The sequence below is a fragment of the Peromyscus leucopus genome, chromosome 8b (genome assembly GCF_004664715.2).
Source record: "Peromyscus leucopus breed LL Stock chromosome 8b, UCI_PerLeu_2.1, whole genome shotgun sequence".
In the NCBI taxonomy this organism is placed as follows: Eukaryota; Metazoa; Chordata; class Mammalia; order Rodentia; family Cricetidae; genus Peromyscus; species Peromyscus leucopus.
In genome coordinates, this window is record NC_051086.1 from 82,606,350 (window position 1) to 82,627,832 (window position 21,483).

Here is a 21,483-nt window from a genome sequence, read left to right on the forward strand (position 1 = left end):
TAGTCACAAGGCACAGGTCTGTCCTGTGACAAGGAAACCATGGCTTTGGACAGAATCTTCCTTCCACAACTTGGTGAATCTGCCACATACCCATGAGCATTTTAGCAAGGTTTTGAGACCCACCCTTTGACAAACTGAATCGGAATGTATTAAAAAAAATAAATAAATACATTACTTTTTTCAAAACACTAATCCCAAAATTCATGTTCATTCTTTCCCGCTGAACTTTTGGGGAGGGAGAGAGAAAAAAGGAGAAAAGGAAGAAAAACTGATTCATTTAAGAATTTAAATTATTTAATCTTTTTTATTCCGTGACCTACCATTGAGACAGTCTGTAACAAAAGAACAGCGTATATTAGATTAGCACATAGTATATCAGACTAGTATCCAGGAAACAGTAACTGTCCCTTTGACCATCTCCGATTTCTCAGCAGCCCTAAATTCACCCACCCATCAGAGACAATGGTGCTTAGCGTCCACAGACACAGTCTGCCAGCCATGACTTCTGACTGACACTTAAACCGCACAAAGATAAAGCTTTCAATGTGGTAATTTTTAAATTGAGACTTATTCTGAAAAGTCTAAGAGTGAAAACTACAAAAGGGAGTAACCAGCAAGCCAGCATTTGAGTAGAACTCTCTAGAAAGCAGGGCGTGTCTCTGTATACAAGAACAAAGGGATATATACACATGAAAATGCATTTTATGGCATTCTACATCATTCATTTATTTTTGGCATTTAAACAAATATCAAATTAAGCTTTAGTCTAATAACATAATTTTTATTTTTTAAATATAAAAAAAGATAGCCAACACAAAGTACAGACAACCCTCATTTAATATAGATTATGGAAATTTTAGAAATAGCAACAAAGCAGCTTTCTACCCCATACTAAAACCTAAATGAAACTTCTTTCCCAACTCAGTAACAGCTTTTCAACCTATCAAGGAAAAAAAAAATCGATCATAAGCAATTTAAGTTAACTGGGAAGGAAGGGTAGGAGGGGATTAATCAGAACCACTTGCACACACATGGAAAATGCTTGCAGTCACTCCCAAATAGAACCCGACAATGTACATAAATCACAACGTGCCTAGTTATGAACTGTGAAATTTTGTTTAAAAAATAACAGTAATAAAAATAAACTGTTGGGTTATCATTGGAATAATGTAACACATAAGGCTGGAAAATACTGAAATACAGTTAAGACTCAAACACAAGTTTACCTAAAGAAAAAAAAAACACAGACACACACACACAAAAAAAAAAATAATAAATTTACCAGAGAAATTCAAGGTTAGACAGGAAAAGGCAGGACTCTCAGCAGGATGGCCTTTCAGACCACAACACAGCCACATCCTACCCACCCTCCTTAACAGACACAGGGAGAGACTAACTCAAGAACAAAGCTTCCTGTCTCTGGACACCTGACCCCATCCACCTTCAGTAACAATGCCTCCATTTCTTTCTCTGGGGCTTGTCCTGTCTCTGTCTATTCTCCGTAAATCCAATCTCCTAGAACCAGTAACTGAGGACAGATTACACTTGTTAACCACAGTTAACCAAGAGTGTAGACCTCAAATTCTCACTCACAATTCTGAATCTCATGATCAGTATTTGGCACCAGCTGGATAAGTAGTTATCATCAGAATCTGTGAGATGAGACCGATGTAGTTAAGTCACGACCCAGTACTTGCCATCTACACTTGATTTCAAACTTCAAAGGCAGGTATAGACAGCCACACCAAAGTATTTCGGGGTTGGAGAAGAAACACTAGCAATATACAAACAAAACCAGGCTGAGGGGGCTGAACTAGTTGTATCTGTCTGGTAATTAGCAAAACATGGACATTTCCCACACACTTAAACTAGTTTAATTACAGGCAGATGTCTTTCTACTGTACTAGGATTTTTCTATATCCATTCTTCTAATCCTTAAAGGTTAAAATCATTTATTCTATAAAGAAATACAGCAAACATGGCCACAGTCTATTATGTCACTTGTGTCATATGGAAATGGAAATTTGTGTCACTTAAAAACCCCTGCACTGTTATTACATCATTACAGTAATTCACCAGTGCAGGACCGCCCTCACCAAAAAGCATGGCACTCACTGCCCAGGTTGAACACTAGCACTGCACAGAGAAGCGGTAACAGCCAAGTCCATACAACTCTCTATTTATTTGTGAATGAGCATTCAGTTAATGCTCCAAATGAAAAAATGGTGCAGTAAAGCAACTTTTAGTATAAAGAGACAGGAAGCTGTGAAGCCAGTGGCCACTTGGCGCTGCAGACAGGAAGAGAAAGCAGTCTGCATGGGTGAAGCATGGACCGGGGAGAGGAGAGGCACAGTAGGCAGATCTCAGACGGACAGTGACACAAAGCTGTTGTACTGCTGGATGTTTCGCTTGAGGATATCTGAGCATGGGCCAAGGACACGTTCAAACCGAGGTCGGTCCAGCTTAACACACTTCAAAGGGCCACGTGCAACCACTGTGGCAGCCCGAGGACGATTCATCAGCAGGGCAATTTCACCTGAAAAAGAGAAGGGCAATGGCTAAGAGCAGACTAACATCTATAGAAGCCATTTCCTTAAAGGGTTCACTTCTGAGAAAGAGAACAAAGATTTACTTTTCTACTAACTGAATCAAGAGGCCACACAACAACTGCATGTTAAAAAATATTGCCAACTAATAGGTAATAAAGTTACTCTAGTCTTTTACGCCCACAATCCCAACATTCAAGGGGTGGAGGCAGACAGGAAGATGACAAGGAGTGAGAAGCTAGCCTCACTGTACAATTTCAGGCACTCTAGACGACCTAAGACATGGGCGTGTGTTTATGTGTCCCCACATCCATCTATTAACTGAGTGAAGTTAAATCTTACAGTATTTCTCTGAGAACCAAAAAAGAGTATAGGTTAAGAAATCTAACAGGCATCATGACTATAATCCCAACACTTAGGAGGTTAAGGCAGTAGATCTGAAAAGGGCCAGCCTGCAATGTTTTCTGAGGCCCTATCTCAAAAACAAATAAAGGCAGGTGGCATACATTTAATCTCTTCACTCTAGAAATAGAGGCAGGTGGATCTCTGTGAGTTTGGGGGCAACCTGGTCTACAGGGTGAGAGTTCCAGGCCAGATTCTGCCTCAAAAGTAAGTAAGTGAACAACAACAACAACAATCAGAAGACCAATTATGAAAAACTACACTAAGAGAGATTTAAGTCGTGTATCTGTGTCAGAATGTAACATACCGAAATAATCAGAAGGCCCCAGTCGTCCCACTTCAACAAACTCTTCATTTTCTGACCGACGCTGCAGCACAGCAGCTGTGCCCTGTAATAACATCAGCGAGAAGCTAAACCGATGCTTCCTAACCCAGAGGGGAATGTAAAGGTGCTGTGCAATCTCAGCTACCTTGCAGAGGGGAGGGGAGGACTCAGCAGTTATTTCACCTTGTCTATGCGCGCTATGGTCAAAGGTGAATGAGAAGTCAAGTCACCGCCCCCCCACAACTCCTTACCCCCCTGCCTTATGATTTCCATTTAACCAGCATCCCGCTATCAAGGTTCTTATCCAGCTCAAGCACTTAAAAAGGAGTTTAGAGTCAGGTTAGCAAACTTTATGTAAAGGCCAGCCCAAGCTTGCTTCGTCTTTTGAAAATAAAATGTTTGTAAGACTATCACACTCCGGGTCCATGTTTCTATGGCTGCATTTGCAGTGAGACAAGAGTTCAGTCTCTGAAGACGCTATCTGGACCTGCTTAGCAAGCAGGATTATAGGTAGATGTTTCAGATAACACAGTAACTTTTAGACTTGTAAATCATTACCCAATAGCCTAAGCACCTGTGTTTTAAACAGCAATGGTTCAGAATCGTATTATGGTTGAGGGGTTTTATATCATGGTAAAAAGTAATGTCATCAATCATGGTAGGGCCCTTCCAAAATTCTAATTCAAATCCTTTGAAAACTGTAGCAGCCTGCACATTAAGTTGTATTCTGAAGTAAAAGGTATTTTTAAAATAAAACGTCAGACAGTCCTAAAACTACAAATCAGATTAGCTGCACCCCCGCTAGGTGAACAACACTGTACGGAGTCAAATGCAGAACTCTATACCTCTAAAATAATGAAGAACTCATCCCCTGGCTCTCCTTGCACCACAATCTTCTGTCCATCTTCAAACTGGACAGGCTCCAATGCATCAGCTACTGTGAGACGTTCCCATTTGTCCAGAGACTCTGAAAGACAAGAACCCAAAGAATTTCTTTATGTATTTGGTATGCTTAAAAAAAAAAAGTAAAATTTAAGCAAAAACAAAACTCTACAGAGGTACAACCAACTAGCATCCCCACTCGACATCCCAACAGGAGAGTTCTAGTTGCATGGGAGCAGCACCTGTCTCAACAGGACCGCCTGCCTATTACTGCAGACAGTGCTCAGAGCCCTCCTTTAACTCTGGCCAGCTTAGATCAACTGCATCCCATGGCAAAGGGCTAAAAAAATGCAATTCTGAACATTAGTATCCAGGAAAGCAAACCTACCAGTAAGTAACCAAAGAGAAAGCTTCCCTGCACACCATTCCAAAGATTCAAAGACGTAAATTGTCCACTTAACCCCTCAACTCAGTTTACCTTGTGAGTAACAAGGAGCTGGAAAGTAACTTTTGTTCCCACAGACCCAACTAATGTTCAAAACACTAAAATAAAGGACAAATAAAGCAAGAAAGTCAAATCACTGTAACAAAACCACAGCAGTTTGTCACCTGGGAAAAATGACTACCCACACCCCATACAGGACAGGTTTTAACACCTCCCAATCTATGTAAGGAAATCTACAGAAGTATTTCCAATTAACCTACTCAGTTTTAAATTTCAACAGTTTTAACTTTCTGGATCTTTTCAAGAGGCCAACAAAGATATCTAACTTTTCTCAGACAAAACCCATCAAAACCCATTCCTGGGACCAGCAAGGCAGAAGCTGCAGCAGGAATAACTGCCAATGTCCAGAGCATAAAGGACACTGAGTTTCCTGCATCTGTAAAGGAAGGAGCAGCATCCATGCCATCAGAAAGCTTTTACCAAGTCTAATTACAGGGTTTGTCATATATCGCAAATTAAACGAATACACATTAAAATTACTATAACTTCGCCAAACTTTCAACACTGTCAAAATTACATAAGATCATGATTAGCAAAAGCAAACAAAAACATGTATAGAAACCCATATAGATGAGCTATAAGATTTAAGTCAAGTAAAGCTGTGCCAAGTATCACAAATGCTCCAATTTATCAATTCTTCATACAATTTTCCAAAACTCACCTAAAATAGACACTTTACTAAGGAATTCTTCATACATCTTCCTCTTTCTCAGAGTGCTTCCCTATTTAAAAAAAAAGTCATGTCCAAAAGAGATGTAATTATCACACAATGCTACAGAATAATTTATATTTTAAACCAACTAAAAAAAAGGAGTAAATGTGGTAATATGTTGTGTACCCTAATAAAATGTGCTTGAAGTCCAGAGAACAGAACAAGCCACTAGATTAAACACAGATGCCACGTAGTGGTCGCACACATCTTTAATCCTAGCACTCGGGAGGCAGAGCTCCGTCTAGATCTCTGTGAGTTCAAAGCCACCCTGAACTACATGAGATTGACTCAGTCTAGAAGAGAAAACAGAGCCAGGAAGTGGTGGCGCACACCTTTAATCCCAGCACTTGAGATCTCATGCCTTTGCTTGGGAAGCACACATGCCTTTAATGCGAGGAAGTGATGGCTGGGTGGAGAAAGGTATATAAGGCGTGAGGAGACAGCAACTAAAGCCTTTTCGGGTGAGGAAGCTCATTTGGCTAGAGGCCTATCAGCTGAGGCTCTTTCAGGCTGAGGAGTTGGTGAGGTAAGAGGTGGTGCTGGGGCTTGCTCTGCTTTTCTGATCTTCAGGCAAATTTTATCAGGGTACACAATATATCACCACAAGTAAATACAAAGCTTGCTGCTGTTGCTTCTTGACTCATGACCACTTTATTTGCACTGAACTGTGAGGTCCTGTGCAGCTCTGCACAAAGTTCTCTGTGAGGATCCTAAAGCAGCAGCAGGTGTGCATGCAGCCCAAGGGAGGACACAGTTCTAGGAGGGAGAAAAATGCCAAGCAGTTCTCTAAAAAGCAACTAAGCGGCTAATCATGAATGAGCATGAGACTTCAACAGTGTAGCTGACTATCTCCCTCCCCACAGGATGCAGGCAGGGAACAGACAACTGCCACTTACAATGAAACAGGCAGGCCACAGTCCTAACTAACTAGGCTTGTACAGCCATACCATCCTAATGGGTGATGTCATTCTGTTATGTCGTGAATATGTGTTGCTCTGATTGGTTGATAAATAAAGCTATTTGGCCAATGGTGAGGCAGAATAGGGTTAGGTGGAACATTCTAACTAGAGAGGAGGAAGGAGAAAGGCAGAACAGAGAGACACTGCCAGCTGCCACCATGAGAAACAAGATGTAAGTCATGAGCCACGTGGCAACATATAGATTTATAGAAATGGGTTAATTTAAGATGTAAGATCTAGCTAGCCAGAAGCCTGAGCCAGCAGGCCATACAGTTTGTAATTAATATAAGCTTCTATGTGTTCACTTGGGTCTGAGCAGCTGCAGGACAGCAGGGCCATGGGAGCCCAGACGGGAATAAAAAAAACTTTCAGCTATACCATCCCGAACACTCTAGATCTATCTGAGGCAAAGTGCTGGGTACACTTGGAAGAAAACAAGAATACTTCATGTGCTTTCTGACAAACTTTGCACACAAGATAAAAGACCCCAGTACTACTACATATACCTGCATATGTACACGTCTGCATATTACACACACCATCTGCCCTCCATAGTCACAGGTTCCACATCTGCAGTCAACTGCAGACAAATTTTTATGGGGCCGGGGTGTGTGTGGTGTGTGTGTGTGTGTGTGTGTGTGTGTGTGAGAGAGAGAGAGAGAGAGAGTGTTTGTGTGTGTGTGTGTGTGTGTGTGTGTGTGTGTGTGTGACACTTGCTCAACATGCAGACTTTCTTCTTGTTTCCTACAGAATGTATCAACAACCTATTAAACAGTGTACTGTGCTTTAAATATCGAAGCTAAGCTAGTGATGGCTTAGAAAAGACAAGAGTATGTACACAGGTTATGTGCAAACACTATGTCATTTCTGATAAGAGACTTGAACGTTCATGGGTTCTGGTGCACATGAAATAGAAAACCACAAAAAAGCCTGCAGCTGAGGAGCTAATGAGAATGGACAGTAGCCAGGGGAGGAAGAGTCATTTTTCCTTCAGGGTGTGGCTGCTAGAAAGCTGCCATGCACCACTGTGAATTCAAACAGCACTAATGAGGCTCAATGGGATATATGTACATATAGATGTATACACATAGGGGTTCGCAGAGGTGGGAGAAGGACAAGATTCCCTCTCTCAGGTCCAGGGGTATGAAATTGTCACAGAATAAGTAAAAATGTTTTAAATAAAAATCCACAAGGATATTCAAAAAATAAGATGGCATTTTTTTTCTAAATTATGTATATGCCTGAGTATGGGTTTGTGCACACAAGTGTAGTACCCATGCTGTCTAGAAGAGCGTCTCAGATTCCCTGGAACTGGAGTTATAGGTGGTTGTGAACTGCCTGGTATATGAAACCAAACCTGGGCCTGCTGCAAGAGCAGTACACACTCTTAATCACTAAGCCATCTCTCTGCAGCCCCAGACTATGTATCTTCAAACAGCCATATGGGCACCAAGAAAACCATTCAAGATGGACAGGACCATTTGCTGACACTTAAAACATCTAAAGCTCCTCTGCAAGATTATCAAATTTCTCAAGAAGTCTCACTGTAAGTAGAATGCCTCAATGGTCTTTTGCTTTGGTAATTCCTCTAAGAAGGCAGCATGAGTTTATTACTGATAACTCTGCTTCAGTTTAGAGAAGATGATTACTTCTGAATGGCTTTAAAATGACTTTATGCACTTAAAACCAATCCAGTGGGCAATCTATAGGTAAGATTAAGTAAGATTAACCCACTAGCAGACAGATTACTAAGACGAGCTGACCATTACCTACCTACACGTACAAGATTCTCTGGTTATTCCTGACTTAACTTTTGTTCTACTAACTGTCTCAAGTGACATAATATTAATCTGACCCTAATGCCAACTATCCAACCATTAAAAGTAGGGAGAGCCTCATTTTAACTTGGTGATAATAATAAGGGTCAGAATTCTGAATCACATTCTAAAAACCCATAGCCTCTTACCATAAGGATTCTTCGATAGCTGTCTCGGTCAATGCCCCACAGTTTCACGTTTGTCTTTGCTTTGACGGTGGCTGCTCTAGGTGTTCCATAAATCAAAGCCAGTTCTCCAAAGCTCCCTCCTTCCCCAACACTGGTTGCCCATTCATTATTAACATAGACCTAAAATAAAAATGACATCAAACAAGTATTTCTATCTACATATACAACTGCGTTAATTCTCAGACTTTTCCAAAAGGGAGAATTCTGAACCTGTTTTAAACAACAGCATATACACATCTGGAGAACAGAGCAGAGCAAAACCACTGATAGTTGACAAGTTAAACAATCTGATAAAGGTGCCCTAGCGGGCTGTCGAGGAGAAATGTTCAGACAAGCATTAATATCAGATGACATACATTTACAGAAAGGTGGGCTGAGCACTTTATGTGTATTAGGTCACTGAATTTCCTAATAACCATAAAAGACTGAGGTGATTTTTATCATTACTTCACTGGTTACTAAAACAAAACAAAATAGAAATTTTTTTTTTTTTTTTTGGTTTTTTCGAGACAGGGTTTCTCTGTGTAGCTTTGCGCCTTTCCTGGAGCTCACTTGGTAGCCCAGGCTGGCCTCAAACTCACAAAGATCCACCTGCCTCTGCCTCCCGAGTGCTGGGATTAAAGGCGTGCGCCACCACGCCCGGCCAAAATAGAAATTTTAAAAGCTGTACTATTCCACAGTGGAGCCCTAAGCTCTCTTACAGGATACATGCATTTCCCAATTGCTACCCCCAATGAAAGTAGTGAGTGATATGCATAGATAGGCAAGCTACCTTTAAAAAGTTTGTGTCATAAAAATGCTTGGCAAATGTTGAGGGAATTGACTTATCAAGGCTATAATCATCTGCCTTTGCAAACACTATGCTTAGTGCTTAGAAATTAAGAGTTAAATCAAGATCATCAACATATTTTTGCTATTATTAAATCTTACATCCATTTCTCCTTGATCAATCACATAGAAGTTATCCCCTTCATCACCTGGAAGAAAGTAAAGAGTCAGATCATTAACAAAACAATCAATTTAACATAAAATAGTAAACTTGTGGGTGGATGCTAAGTGACTGAACTTAAGGGAAAAATGAACAAGGTTTTTTCAAAAGACTGACATGAAATTAATCACTCCTTTTGGTCATCTCACAATACCTTTTAAAACTGCACTTTAATAAAGCCACTTATGGGACCCATGAGACAGCTCAATGTGTAAAGGCACCTGTTGCCAAGTCTGACAAGTTGAGTTTGATTTCTGGGACCCACATGGAGGAAGGAAAAACCAATTCCTAAAAGCCAATACTTTCTGAGCTCCACAGACCGGTGCTGTACATGCCCATGCACACATATACAAAAAAATAAGTCAATAAAATCTAATTTTGAAAATGTTAAGCCACTTACACATACAAAGTTAACTGCTATGGAATGTACAAACACAACAACTCAACAGTTAATAACAAAAGGATAGGCTGCCACAAAATGGGAAAATACTTGGCTTATGAAGAACCATGAAAATGTTAAGAAAAAAAGAAAAGTGTCCAACAGTTAAGATTCATTCATGTTAGCCTACATGGGCAAAAATGGTTAAGATGCTGTAGGAGGCATAGAACCATGTAACAGATGGGCTATATGATGCAGAATGTGGGTGGTTTTGTTTATTTGATCTTAAAAAAAATAAAATAAAAAGGACACGTGACTTACTGTTCTGAAATTCTATACACTATCCAATGACAACATAGGCATTCCCTTTAATGGTGAAGTTATCAAAACTATTAATCCCATAGAGAAAGTGTTCCTTCTAACTTAGAGAATTGTCTAATAAAAAAAACATGCTAAGGCCTACAGACTCTAATAAAACAACAAAAAGCATCCTCATCTCACCTCCTTTCCTATGATCACAATGCACGTCAGCAGCCCTTACCTTGCTGAATAACCGTCTCTCCAGCAATAAAGGAGACTGGAAACATGGCATCAAAAATGTCACTGCAGGACAGAAAAGGCCTGGGGTTAGATTTCGCAGGTCTCTTCTATAGATTTTAAACAAGCTTAGCATTAGAGCTCTCAGATTCTCAGTTCTGTCACTTGGTGCACCACTAGGAGCCTAGAACTTGCAACAGCGACAAAGGTTTGGTACCACCACCCCACTGGGAAAAGAGTGTAAAAGTACCAGCCTGTACCTACCTTCTCTCATTATCATCAAGGTGTGAAAACAGCACGTTCTTTTCAATGGCCTTGGCTAAAGCAGCCATTGTCTTATAATCTTTTGGTATAACCTAGAAAAATATTAAAGGCCAAATGACAACTTAGAAACCAAAGACATTTCATGTTTGTATCTTGCATTTCAATTAATGGTATTTTAACAATGGTATTTAAATAAAGCTATTTTGAGTTAAATATTTTCACTACAACACACTTGAATGATTCACAAAGTACTCAACAAATACTGATTAATCCCCTTGCCTAGAGCCAGGCTTATATTTAAAGGTCAGTACTTGATTCCAAGTTAACAACTAAACCAAAAACACATAAACCAAGATCATTATTCTGAAGCAAAACTAAGTATTTTATAACCAACAGTCAGTTTGTAAACTATGGTCATACAGTATTGTTCGTTTCACAAGCATCAAATGCCTGGGGCCTATTTCCCCTAAAGGTAAAAACCTAACTCAATGTTGGCAGGCTCTAAGGAAGAGCAGACCAGGATGAGCACAACTTGTAGGATAAAAGGTTAAAAGCCAAAACCTGAATCACAGTGTCAAGAGGCTGACAGCATGAACTAAAGGAAAAAGGAATACTGCCTGCTTCTGCTGCAAGAGAGCGCACAGAAATCAGCAATGCCTAAATGTGATTACTCACTGGTTTATAATCACCAGTTTCTCTGGAGGAGCTATTACGTCTGTTCTCAAGTGCTAACAACCTCGCCTTTGTCTTTCTTTGACATAAAACACGTACTACTCATCAAAGGCCTACAGCTGAATATGAGGCAAGCCTCAGAAACAGGTCACGGTCAGACATCAGAACTACCTTTCTAACATAGGATGCAGCGTCTTCCTCTGTGTAAACTTCAGCACTGATAGCACCACGTCGCCGACGGCCCTTAACCACTGGGTTGGGAGGAGGAGGAGAGATTTCATCCTCCCTGGAGTCAGTACGAGTGCCAGTTTTCTGTAGATTCTGAATCTGTTTTGCCTCCTCCTGAAAGAAAGTTGTTTTTCAGAATCTGAAAGCTGGTACTCTCAAATTCCAATGACAGCCCAGCTCACTTCAAACCTATTCCAATACCAACATAAGGAGAACAAGTCAGTTCCAATGGGGGGGGATGTCACCCCACAGCACAGTTACTCAGGTGGCACAACACACTTTATCAGTGGCAGCACCATCGGTGCTTCCTGAGCCAAGTCACATGAAAAGGGAAATCAAGGATTTCTGTGTTCTACTTGGCCTCTCACTAAAAAGTTCTTGGGCCTGAAGGGAATAAATAAGAATGTTATCTTCTATTTCTTCACTTATTTCATCCATTCTTTGACTCCTCAAAACATCTTTCAAATTCAAGTTAACTCAGCAGTAAGCAAATTATTTAGAATAAAAGTGACCCCCCCCCAAAAAAAAAAACACCTTAAGATACTCATTTCTCGTCTCTACATAGCTCTAGCCCTGCTTCCAGCAAACAGATCAATTCAAGGACTCTGAACTGTGACTAGCAAGGTGCTACCAGAGCTCCTTTCTACTAGTGCCAGAATGATGTAGGAACTCTAGTTCTTCCGGGTGAAGAGTTATCAATCCAGAAAAAAACACAATGATTAAAACAAAAATAACTATATTATCCATGTGAGTATTTAACTATGAGCACATTTACTTCTTAACTCAGTATTCTAGTAGTTCTACTTCTATAAATTTTAAACAAGCTTATGTGCAATATGACATCTCTACAGAAACATTTCTTCTGATTAGTTTTGTTTTGTTTTTCAAAATAAAACCTTGGAAACAACTAAAATGAAGGTCAGTGGCAGTGGTTACACCATACTCATACATACGTATCACCCTTGTGTTAGCCGTTGAGTTCGCTCAGGCAGTCAAATGCTTGAGCAAGCATGAGGACCTGAGTTCCACCCTCCAAACCCACTTGAAAGAGAGAGACACGGCACAAACTTGTAACCCCAGCACTGGGGAGGAGACAGTACCAGCTCACTGAAGATCCAGGCCAAGGCGAGACCTGTCTCAAAAACACAGGGCAGGTGGCTATAAGGAATGGGCCCAAAGGTTGTCTTCTGTCCTCCACACACTTACCTACGTGAACACATACAAACACATACACACAAAGAAAAAAACAAACCACTCTTTTAGAAATGAATGTATCTGTAAACACCCACAGATTGCCTTCAGAACACTGGCTACATGTAGAGGCAATGATGGGGTGGGAAGACCTTTCATACTGGCACAATTTCAGTCTGTGACTCATTTAAAACTTTGTATATTTTAGAAAGTTCACTCATTTCATTCAGTTAGTCCTAGAAACTAGTAAGACCTATTTCATATTAACACCAAACTACAAAACTCACCTAAGTTCAAAGAGTAAAAGCACTAAAAAAAAAAAAAAAAAAAAAAAAAAATCTACCTCTCAAGCTAGTCTTTGTCATTTCAGAAAATTTTCATTTAAAAATTCACAAATGACAGGCTGGGGAGATGGGGAGATGGCTTGGTTGGTAAAGGGCCTGCCATGCCAGCACGAGGACCTGAGTTCAGATACCCAGGACCCGAGTAAAAGCTCAGTGTGGGTGCACACATCTTAGCAGACAGGCAGGTCCCTTTAGCATTCGGATCGGCCGGTCTAGCCATCTAGCCAATCAGTCAACTCCAAGTTCAGGGAGAGCTCCTGCTTAAAAAGATAGAAGAACACCCGATATCAACCTCTGGCCACTACGCATGCATACACATGTGCACCCACTAACATACACTACATACTCAAATGCTATACACTACACCTACACACACACACACCTCACAAATGAAGTATCATTTCAGACTGTATTCTAGTTACCCAAATTTTAAAGATAATTCTGAAGTAACAAAAGCATTCTGATTTTAAGTCTTGTGGATTCCAGTGAGGGTCTAAACAGCAATCGGAATATAACCTAGTCTCGATGACTCAGAGACATTCCTGAGATCATCCATTTCTAGTACGTACAATGATACATTTGTATATCCGTCACTCAGCTGTGAGCCTCCCTCTTAGCTCTCAATCTATTTACTGCTTAGTAATTTTCAATTTTCTTGATCTTCTGCATATGCTCTGCACTAAACTGAGCTTAAAATTCTCAACTCTTAGGTTCAAATTGTTTCCACCACTCTTTTAATATGTTCTCCTGAGTATCTGTTTCTTGCCTGCTCTAGTCATCTTTTTTTGTAAACAAGCTTCCCACCCCAATGACTTGAGGCTTGGGCACATGATTTGCTTGGGCCATAGAATGTAAGTGAACATGTCACGCTATTGTGGTCTGCTTCTAGTGGCCTGGATTTCTGTTCTTTCTCTGCCTTGAGATCAACAAGCCCTAGATAATGGCTGTTCTTTCCGCTCAAACCCAGAACGAGACACACAAAGACAAGATAGGCATATAACCAAGAAATACACTGAAATTCCAGAGCTACATGCTGCTGCAATACCTAACTCCTAGGATCACAGCTATGATTTAACTTCCATTAGATTCAATTGCTGCCTCAGCAAAATGGTATCAACACCCTACCTTATATATCTCAAGTAATGGGAAAGAGATAGACTCTGTGTGTGTGTGAGTGTGCATGTGCATGTGTGTATGGTGCTTCACACAGTATTAAGCACACAGGAGACCTCAACAGTAGTAGACACAACTACTCTTATCCACCAGACAGGCAAGGTTCTAGTAAATACAGGCATAAGAGGACTTAAGTTCCAGGCACAATGGTCTGAACTAAAATGCAGCTGTCTCCACTGACTAACTCTATTCTTTTGTGTATTTCTTCTGAAGTCATTGAAGGTTTCAGAAACATAACCCCTAGTTAATGGGGAAGGAGATGGCAAGAATGTGAGTTTATTTTCAGACATAAAAATTAACACAATATATGAAATAATAGCTTTGTTAAAAGGCCAAAAATCTAGTTAATTAATAATCCAAGTGGAATATTACATATATTCAACTCTGGCAAGCTGACAAAAAACCTCAATGTACAAGAAAGGTGCTTTATTGTGTAACTTTTACTGGGGGGTGGGGATGGGGAGTGGGAAGGTCCATGCACATTAACTTTAAAATCCCATCCACAGAGAATCTACAATAACGATTATCTGTTTCTTTCCACCTTGGTTAGTCCTTACACACTCCTGAGGTAAATACAGGCTTTGAAATTAGTGTCACGCACTCAACACTCCCTATAAAAAGATAGGCACTTAATGTCTCACCAACTTAATCCTCTCATTTGATTTCTACTGATGCCCAAAGAAGAGGGATCGCCTTACCGTGACCCATTTCAGAACCAGATCTCCAGGAACACGCTTGATTTCAAAACAGAGCACACTCCTGGCCAGTATGTCCATTATTAGCGATTGCTTAAGTAAGAGAAAGCCAGCATTTCTACCGCAAATCCAAGGTGGCAAGACTGTATTCAGAGGACGATTTAGCAGTTTTCTTTTCTTCCAGTTAGTCTAATTCTAATCAATAGCATTTTAAAGATTTCCAAGGAAATTACCTACTTACTGAGCTACTCAAATACTTTTTAAAAACGTTCACATACATATTCTTTCATGTAAAAACATGGACAGGAAGAAACTGCCCAAACCAATGTGAATAGTGTAGATATTTCTACTGTACAATTAGATATTAAACATGTTATCAGAGATATGAGCCACAGTATTTTGAACCTCTTCAAGACTTGAATATGCACAGCAAGCACAGCAAAGTGGTACATTCACCCCCAAACACTTACAGAAGCAAACCAAATCAACTACTTAACACACTGGGTGAACCAAACTTTTGAATGCATCATTTCTTGAGGAAAGTGCACAGAAGCATCATCCTAGATGCAAAACTGTAATTCTTCTTAGAAATGCACATGCTGGAGGCTGGAGAGCAGGCTTGGTAGTTAAGAGCACTTGCTGCTCTCTGCAGAGGTCTCAGGTTCAGTTCCCAGAACCATATGTTGGCTCATAGCCATCCATAACTCTAGCTCTAAGAGATCTGACACTCTCTTCTGACCTCTGTGGGTACCAGGCAAGCATGCAATGCACATACATTCATGCAGGCAAAACATTCATACACATAAAAATAGGCAAACTTTTTTTTAAAAGAAAATATACATCCTGTGTAACAACACAGAATAAAAATCAAATGCATCCTTTCTGGGAAACAAGTCCTAATCAAAATAATACAGTAAAAATGTGATAGCCATCAATCTCCTGTCTTCCCAAACAGTAAAACAAGAGTTCAGAATTGATTTTGATTATACCACCCCAAGCTAGACACAGATGTATGATTATAGTTTTAAAGGTGGGATAAACTAAAAGCTCACCTGCTTTCTTGAAGAAGAGCACTAGCCGCTTTTAACTATTTCTCAATTCATACAACTGTCATACTACACTTGATTGACTGTACCTGTTTTAGTCAATTTTAAACATTATTTAAAATAATCAAAACCAACTGTTTTGATCGAAACCCTTTAATGGCCAAACAAACAGCATCGATTCAATTTCTGACAGACTCTCATTAAAATTACTAAGAAATCCTCCACCACATGCTAATGTAATTTCTGCTGGACTTCTCATTTGGTCAGAATTCCTCTTCCCCCAAAAGGCACGAACCAGGCACATTCAGAAGCATTAAACCTAACAACAACTGCCATGGTCATCACATCGCTCCCTCATTTATTTTTACCTTCTCCAGCCTCTCAAAGTATTCCCGAAGGAATGCCATAGGTCTCTCGGGTCGAGCAGTGCACAACTGCACAATAGAATCCTTCAGCAGGGCCTGGATGTTGTGCTTCTGGACGTAGATCTCACATTCCCGAAGACTCCGCTCTTCCTCACTGGCGGTAGTACTGCCAGACGCCATGATTCTCTGGGAGAAAAAACACAGGTGTGCTGGGTAAGCTAGAAAGTACAAATGCAAATTTGGCCTGTAAGTTATTAAATTCACTAGACAACAGATTCATATAATTCTTTTCCCCACCCAATAGTTTGTGTTTAAAGAGGAGGTGGGGGCTGGGATATAAAATATGTACAGAATTTGAATTCTACAAAATGAAACTAAAGCGTTTCGTTTAGTTCCTACTGTTCACCCTGAGCTCAGTGTGCACAATCAGAGAAGACCCTTGGCTCCTGGGAGGGAGCAGGAGCCAGTCTGCCCTGATGAGCAAGTGAGGCAGTGCTGAGGACTCAGGCCCTAAGAGAATTTCATTCAGCAATCTTGCAAAAGACATCATGATGATGACGTGGGAAATGTGTAAATGGTAAACAGGACAGAGAATTACAAGGGCACACAGGTCGGCTCTAAGTGAAAGCACAGAGCACAATGAAGAATATCTGACATTCCCCTGTGCGCACCTCCCATCCCATGAGCACAGCTAATGTCACACAGCAAACCACCAGGGCAAAGGAGCTGATTAGCCAAATATTAGTGGAATCAAATTTTCTGAAACACAAAAGAAGCCTCGGGTGCCTTTTCTCAGCAATCTTTCATTCCATTATCTTTCACTAAACTACAGCCCTAGAAGGTAATACAATTATCAGTAGAAAGAACTGAAAGGTTGTAGTACAGAAAATAAAATCTATCAAGCAAACTAAGATTTTCTTCATCTAGACAGGAATATGTTAAAATACACTGGCTGAAAGCTTACAGGATGACTCAATAGATAAAACTGCATTCAGACTACATTAATGTGAAATAGACAATAATGGGCAGCCAACCTGCCACAGAGTTAAAAACTTGGTACTTCTAACAGACATTTAGTTTTCCTAACTCCTAATTACTAAGCACTTGAGATTAAAAGATGACTCCCTCTCCACTCTGCAAACCATCTGAAAATTAACCACTTTTCAAATGATAATGCTCACAGACCCACCAAGTAAAACTGTGAATTTTAAAGAAATGGCAGGATACAGAACTATTTCAAAGTGCTACACTGTTATCCTTTTGTTTTGACAACTTTCTAGATAAAGGTCAATAACAGCAATTAGCAGACCAGGAGAAAGTTTGTGGTTCCAGGACAAGCACACACATTAGAAACCACAGAGACAGGCACGCTGTTATTTCAGAATAAATTCTAAAGGGAAGATTTTTTACTGTAAGATAACATCTGCTCTTGCCATGCTTCCAGGTCAGACAACTATCTGAAACCAAGAATCTACTTCAGAGGAATTTTCTCCATTCCAAATACTGAAGGTCACCAGGAACATGGATAAAACAAATCTTTTATGCTCCAAAGCATGCAGTCTCGTTTCCACAATGTCAGTACATGTATATCTGACCGACTAGAGGAATCGTCCCCAGATCCGGTCTCTGGCTGGTAAAGACGGCTCAACTGGGCCTAGTAAGTGAAAACTGGTTTATGCACTACACAGACCAAGAGGGCGGCACTCCCCCCAATTACTGCAGTCACCATGTGAAACCCCAAAATCGAATTTTATGGCCTTAGTATCTTTAATCGGTTACGTCTTAATTCCACATTTGTGCTTATTTTTCAAAGCCCAACAACTCCAAAACAAACATTTTAAAGCCATCACTGCACTGTCTATTCATGAGGGCAGATTCCTGAGGAAATTCAGCTCTGATGAAACTCTCGCTTTCAGAGGGACTACATTGGAAGACATATTTAAAACGCCGTGAGAGCCTGTTGCTGACACGGCCCGCATCCCCTGAAGGATGCCAAGGAACACTAACACGGCCTTGGGGGGTCGTCCTCTGGTTCGCGCTTTCTGTTCTCTGCTCAAGAAACCGATCTACTGGGGTTCCCTCGAGTCACTGGCTGTCCCCACCCCCGTACTGAGCTGGAGGGGTTAACCGGCGCCGCGTATTTTCAAGAGGGAGGACAGGAAAAGTGCCCTTCACTTCACGGAGGCCACGGTCATGACCACTGCGTGCAGAAGGACGACCCTCATCCCTCACCAGGCAGAAGGCCTCAGACGCTGAGCGGGAGGCCTGGGGAAAGCTGGGGGAGGCGCTGGGGGGTGGAAATCGGGGAAGGAGGAGACGTGAAAGGAGGGGGAGGGGGACAAAGAGAACTGGAGCTAGACTGGGGAGTCACCGAGCGGAGGGGCGGAGGGAGACGAGCCCGCGAAGGGGAGGGGAGCCAAGCGCAGCAATGGCCGAGTGGGGATGAGGACGACAGCCGAGTATCACGACCAGGACAGAAGAACCATGGCGGATTCCGGTTAAAAAAAAAACCGAGCTGTTGTCCTTCAGGAAGTGGGGGAGGGAGGACGAGCGCGGAGGCCGCGGCGCGCGGGGGCGGAGGCGGCCGGGGAGCCGAGGGAGGCCCGAAGGCGGCGCACGGCGGGGCCGCGGAGCAGCGAGGGCCGGGGGCGGGACGGTGCGGGGCACGGGCGGCCTAGGGACCCCGTGAGGAGGGGTGCAGGCGCGGCCCGGGCGTGCGGGGCCTGCGCGAGGCCCCCCGGCCGCCCCGGAGGCGCAGGGGGTGCGGCCGTCCCCCGCAGCGCGCTCCCCGGGGCGCCATCTTGGCTCGCTCCCGCGCCTCCAGGAACGCGCGGCCGGGCACCGCGGCCGGTGGCTCCCGGGGCAGCCCGCGGACCCGCACTCACCTGCGGACGGGCGGCGGCGCGGGCGGGACTTGCACGGGGCGAGGCTGCCGGGGTACCGGGCGTCCTCGGGGTGAATTCAGCTCGCAGCCTCACTCCACTCAGCGCTAGCGGCTCCGCGACGGCTCCACCGGAAACGAGCCGACCGCGGCCAATCAGAGCTCGGCTGCTGACGTCAATGCGCCTCGCTCTGGCCAGAGCGGTTGCCTTGGCAACCTTAAAGGTGCAGACGCCTGGCTTCCTCCTCCTCCTCCTCCTCCCCCACCCTTAGCCGTCGTCTTCGGGCTAGAATCGTTCTCTTGCAGCGCAGCTATCCATCTTATCTCGTCGTGTATGCACAGCCCCTCCCTCGTTCCCATCTTTTCCTTCTCTTCCCGCGAACCTAGTTTCTATCTCCTTTCTTTCACGTGCCCCATCCTTACCTGTCTTTAGGTGTCTGGGGGGTCCTCTAGATTCTTCTGTTGTTGGGAGGTCTCAGCCTCTCGGTTCCTCCCAGGGCTCTCACGTCTGCCTCCCTCCACGCCTCTGCCTTTTCTCCCTCCCTTCAACCCCTCCTCCAGCTGACCCACGTGGGACGTTTCGGTGACAGGTGGGCGACTCCGCCCTGGGTCCTGTGGGGCGGGGGCGGGGGAGTTAGGACGCCGGGCAGGCGGGGAGATTCCTGCTGTTTTCCAGGCCCTGGAAGAGGCGGAGGCCCTAGCGGATCTGCCACAGCTGAGCGCAAGCGGATGCTGGGATGCTCATGATGGACAGACTGCGCATCCTGAATACGCCCCGCCATACCCGGGGCTCCGGACTTGGCCTGTCATCCGGTCCAAGAAATCTGACCCTTATCAAGCCTCTGCTTGGCTGATCTGACTGCTGTCATCGGTGGAGGCCCTCTGGTGCCTACAGAGGCACAAGACAGGGAAAAAGAGAGACTTGAGTCCTACTAATGCCCTCCATATCATGCCTGATGGCGTGGTGCGCAGTACAGACGGGCAGATCATGTCAGTGACCACACAAGAAATCTCAGCTGCAGGAAAAAAAACGGGAGAATTTTGGAGAAAAGGCGACTCCGTTATTCCTTCAGCCAATTTTCCCCTATAAGTATTTGAACATGAACACAGGGGAGGCAATTTTAGACATACGCAGTTACATGAATAAAGTGGGCCTAAATAAATACCTAAAGTAGGCACTTGCAGTGTGTGGGTCTGCATGGCTGCGGGCATTAACAGCCGCATCGTGTATGCTCTAGGGCAGTGTGTGTAGAAAACATCATGAATTGAACACTTAATACCCCCATAAGGTGATAATATCCCCTGCTTCATTTTCACATTGATCCCAGGTTAAGATATTTGAGCTAAATAGTATCCTTAAATTTCACTTATTTTTCTTTCACTTTTTCAGTGTAGCTGTTAGAAACTCTTAGTTACATTTCACATGTGTCTTACTGTATTTCTGATCGGCAGAGCTGTCTTATGAGCCTGTCTTCATCCTTAAATCCCCCAGACTAAAATAAAGGCTCTGAATATTAGGAAGGGGGACTAGAAGAAGGAAGTTGCTCCCTTCGATTGCACCCCCACCCCCAGCATGCTGACCATTGGCTTATTTTCCAGAGATGAATGGAATGAAAGATTAAAGGCAGTCATACAGGATTTCACCCTCTCCAGTACAAAGAAAGGCTGATAAACTCAACCCTAAGCTGGCAAACAGGAGAGGACATTTGATAGCACTAAGCATGTCTGGTCATGCTGGGGGGTGGGGGGAGGGCGTGGCACTGCAGATAAATCTGAGTTTGGTTTCATGCTCTGCCATCTCCGGTGATGGACTTAATCTCCATGAGCCTCATTTTCCTCCATCTTCAAAGGATAGATGGGACTGCCTTAACATTGACTAACATGGATAAAAGCAAACATGTGCATAGCACCTACCAGGTGTGTAAACTGTCCTAGGTGCTTCAGACATAATCATGATCATGCGATGGTGTTGTCATGTCAGAAAGTACATGACACAAGAAGTTAGGTGACTTACAGCTAGTGTGGTTCAAACCCAGGCAGTGATCATAAATCACCCTTCTGTGCAGCAGTCCACACACACACACACACACACACACACACACACACACACACACACACCCCATACAATGTAGGAAACATTAAATGAGAATTTGTTTCTTATTTCTCTCCCTTCCTAAACTGCAAGGTGAAGAGTGAGTGGTGCTGTGTCCAAGCACTAGTGTTACCTCCCTAAGGCAGTTAAGCCACTTTAGAAGAAGGAAACAAGCAAGCCGGTGACATCGAGCCCGATGTTTGGAGTGACAGCTGCTTCCTTGCTAAGACCTGGCCGTGCGTCCCCATTCAGCTGCAGGCAGGCATCAGTCCAGCCACCGCCGTTTCCTGTG

At 42.9% G+C, this 21,483-nt stretch overlaps 1 protein-coding gene and 1 long non-coding RNA gene across 5 annotated transcripts; one reads left to right on the forward strand and one right to left on the reverse strand.

Moving 5' to 3' along the window:
• Window positions 1-276: 276 nt before the first annotated feature.
• On the reverse strand, window positions 277-19,610 carry Prkar1a (protein kinase cAMP-dependent type I regulatory subunit alpha). Of its 4 annotated transcripts, none has more exons than XM_028865259.2 (11): window positions 19,523-19,610; window positions 16,222-16,404; window positions 11,348-11,518; window positions 10,505-10,596; window positions 10,245-10,306; window positions 9,267-9,313; window positions 8,298-8,456; window positions 5,322-5,382; window positions 4,119-4,240; window positions 3,256-3,337; window positions 277-2,536 (listed from the first exon to the last, which is right to left on the reverse strand). In XM_028865259.2, the coding sequence occupies exons 2-11, from the start codon at window positions 16,396-16,398 to the stop codon at window positions 2,364-2,366; spliced, it is 1,146 nt and encodes a 381-aa protein (XP_028721092.1). In that variant the 5' UTR covers window positions 16,399-16,404; window positions 19,523-19,610; the 3' UTR covers window positions 277-2,363. The 4 variants fall into 4 exon arrangements, with proteins under 4 accessions (XP_028721092.1, XP_028721093.1, XP_037057262.1 ...); XM_028865260.2 differs by lacking the exon at window positions 19,523-19,610 and adding an exon at window positions 19,104-19,260; XM_037201367.1 differs by lacking the exon at window positions 19,523-19,610 and adding an exon at window positions 19,104-19,260 and having other exon boundaries at window positions 16,222-16,436.
• On the forward strand, window positions 19,601-21,200 carry LOC119087018. Its single transcript, XR_005090437.1, has 2 exons — window positions 19,601-19,689; window positions 19,776-21,200. It is a non-coding gene; the product is annotated as an uncharacterized LOC119087018 (long non-coding RNA).
• The last annotated feature ends 283 nt before the right edge of the window (window positions 21,201-21,483 follow it).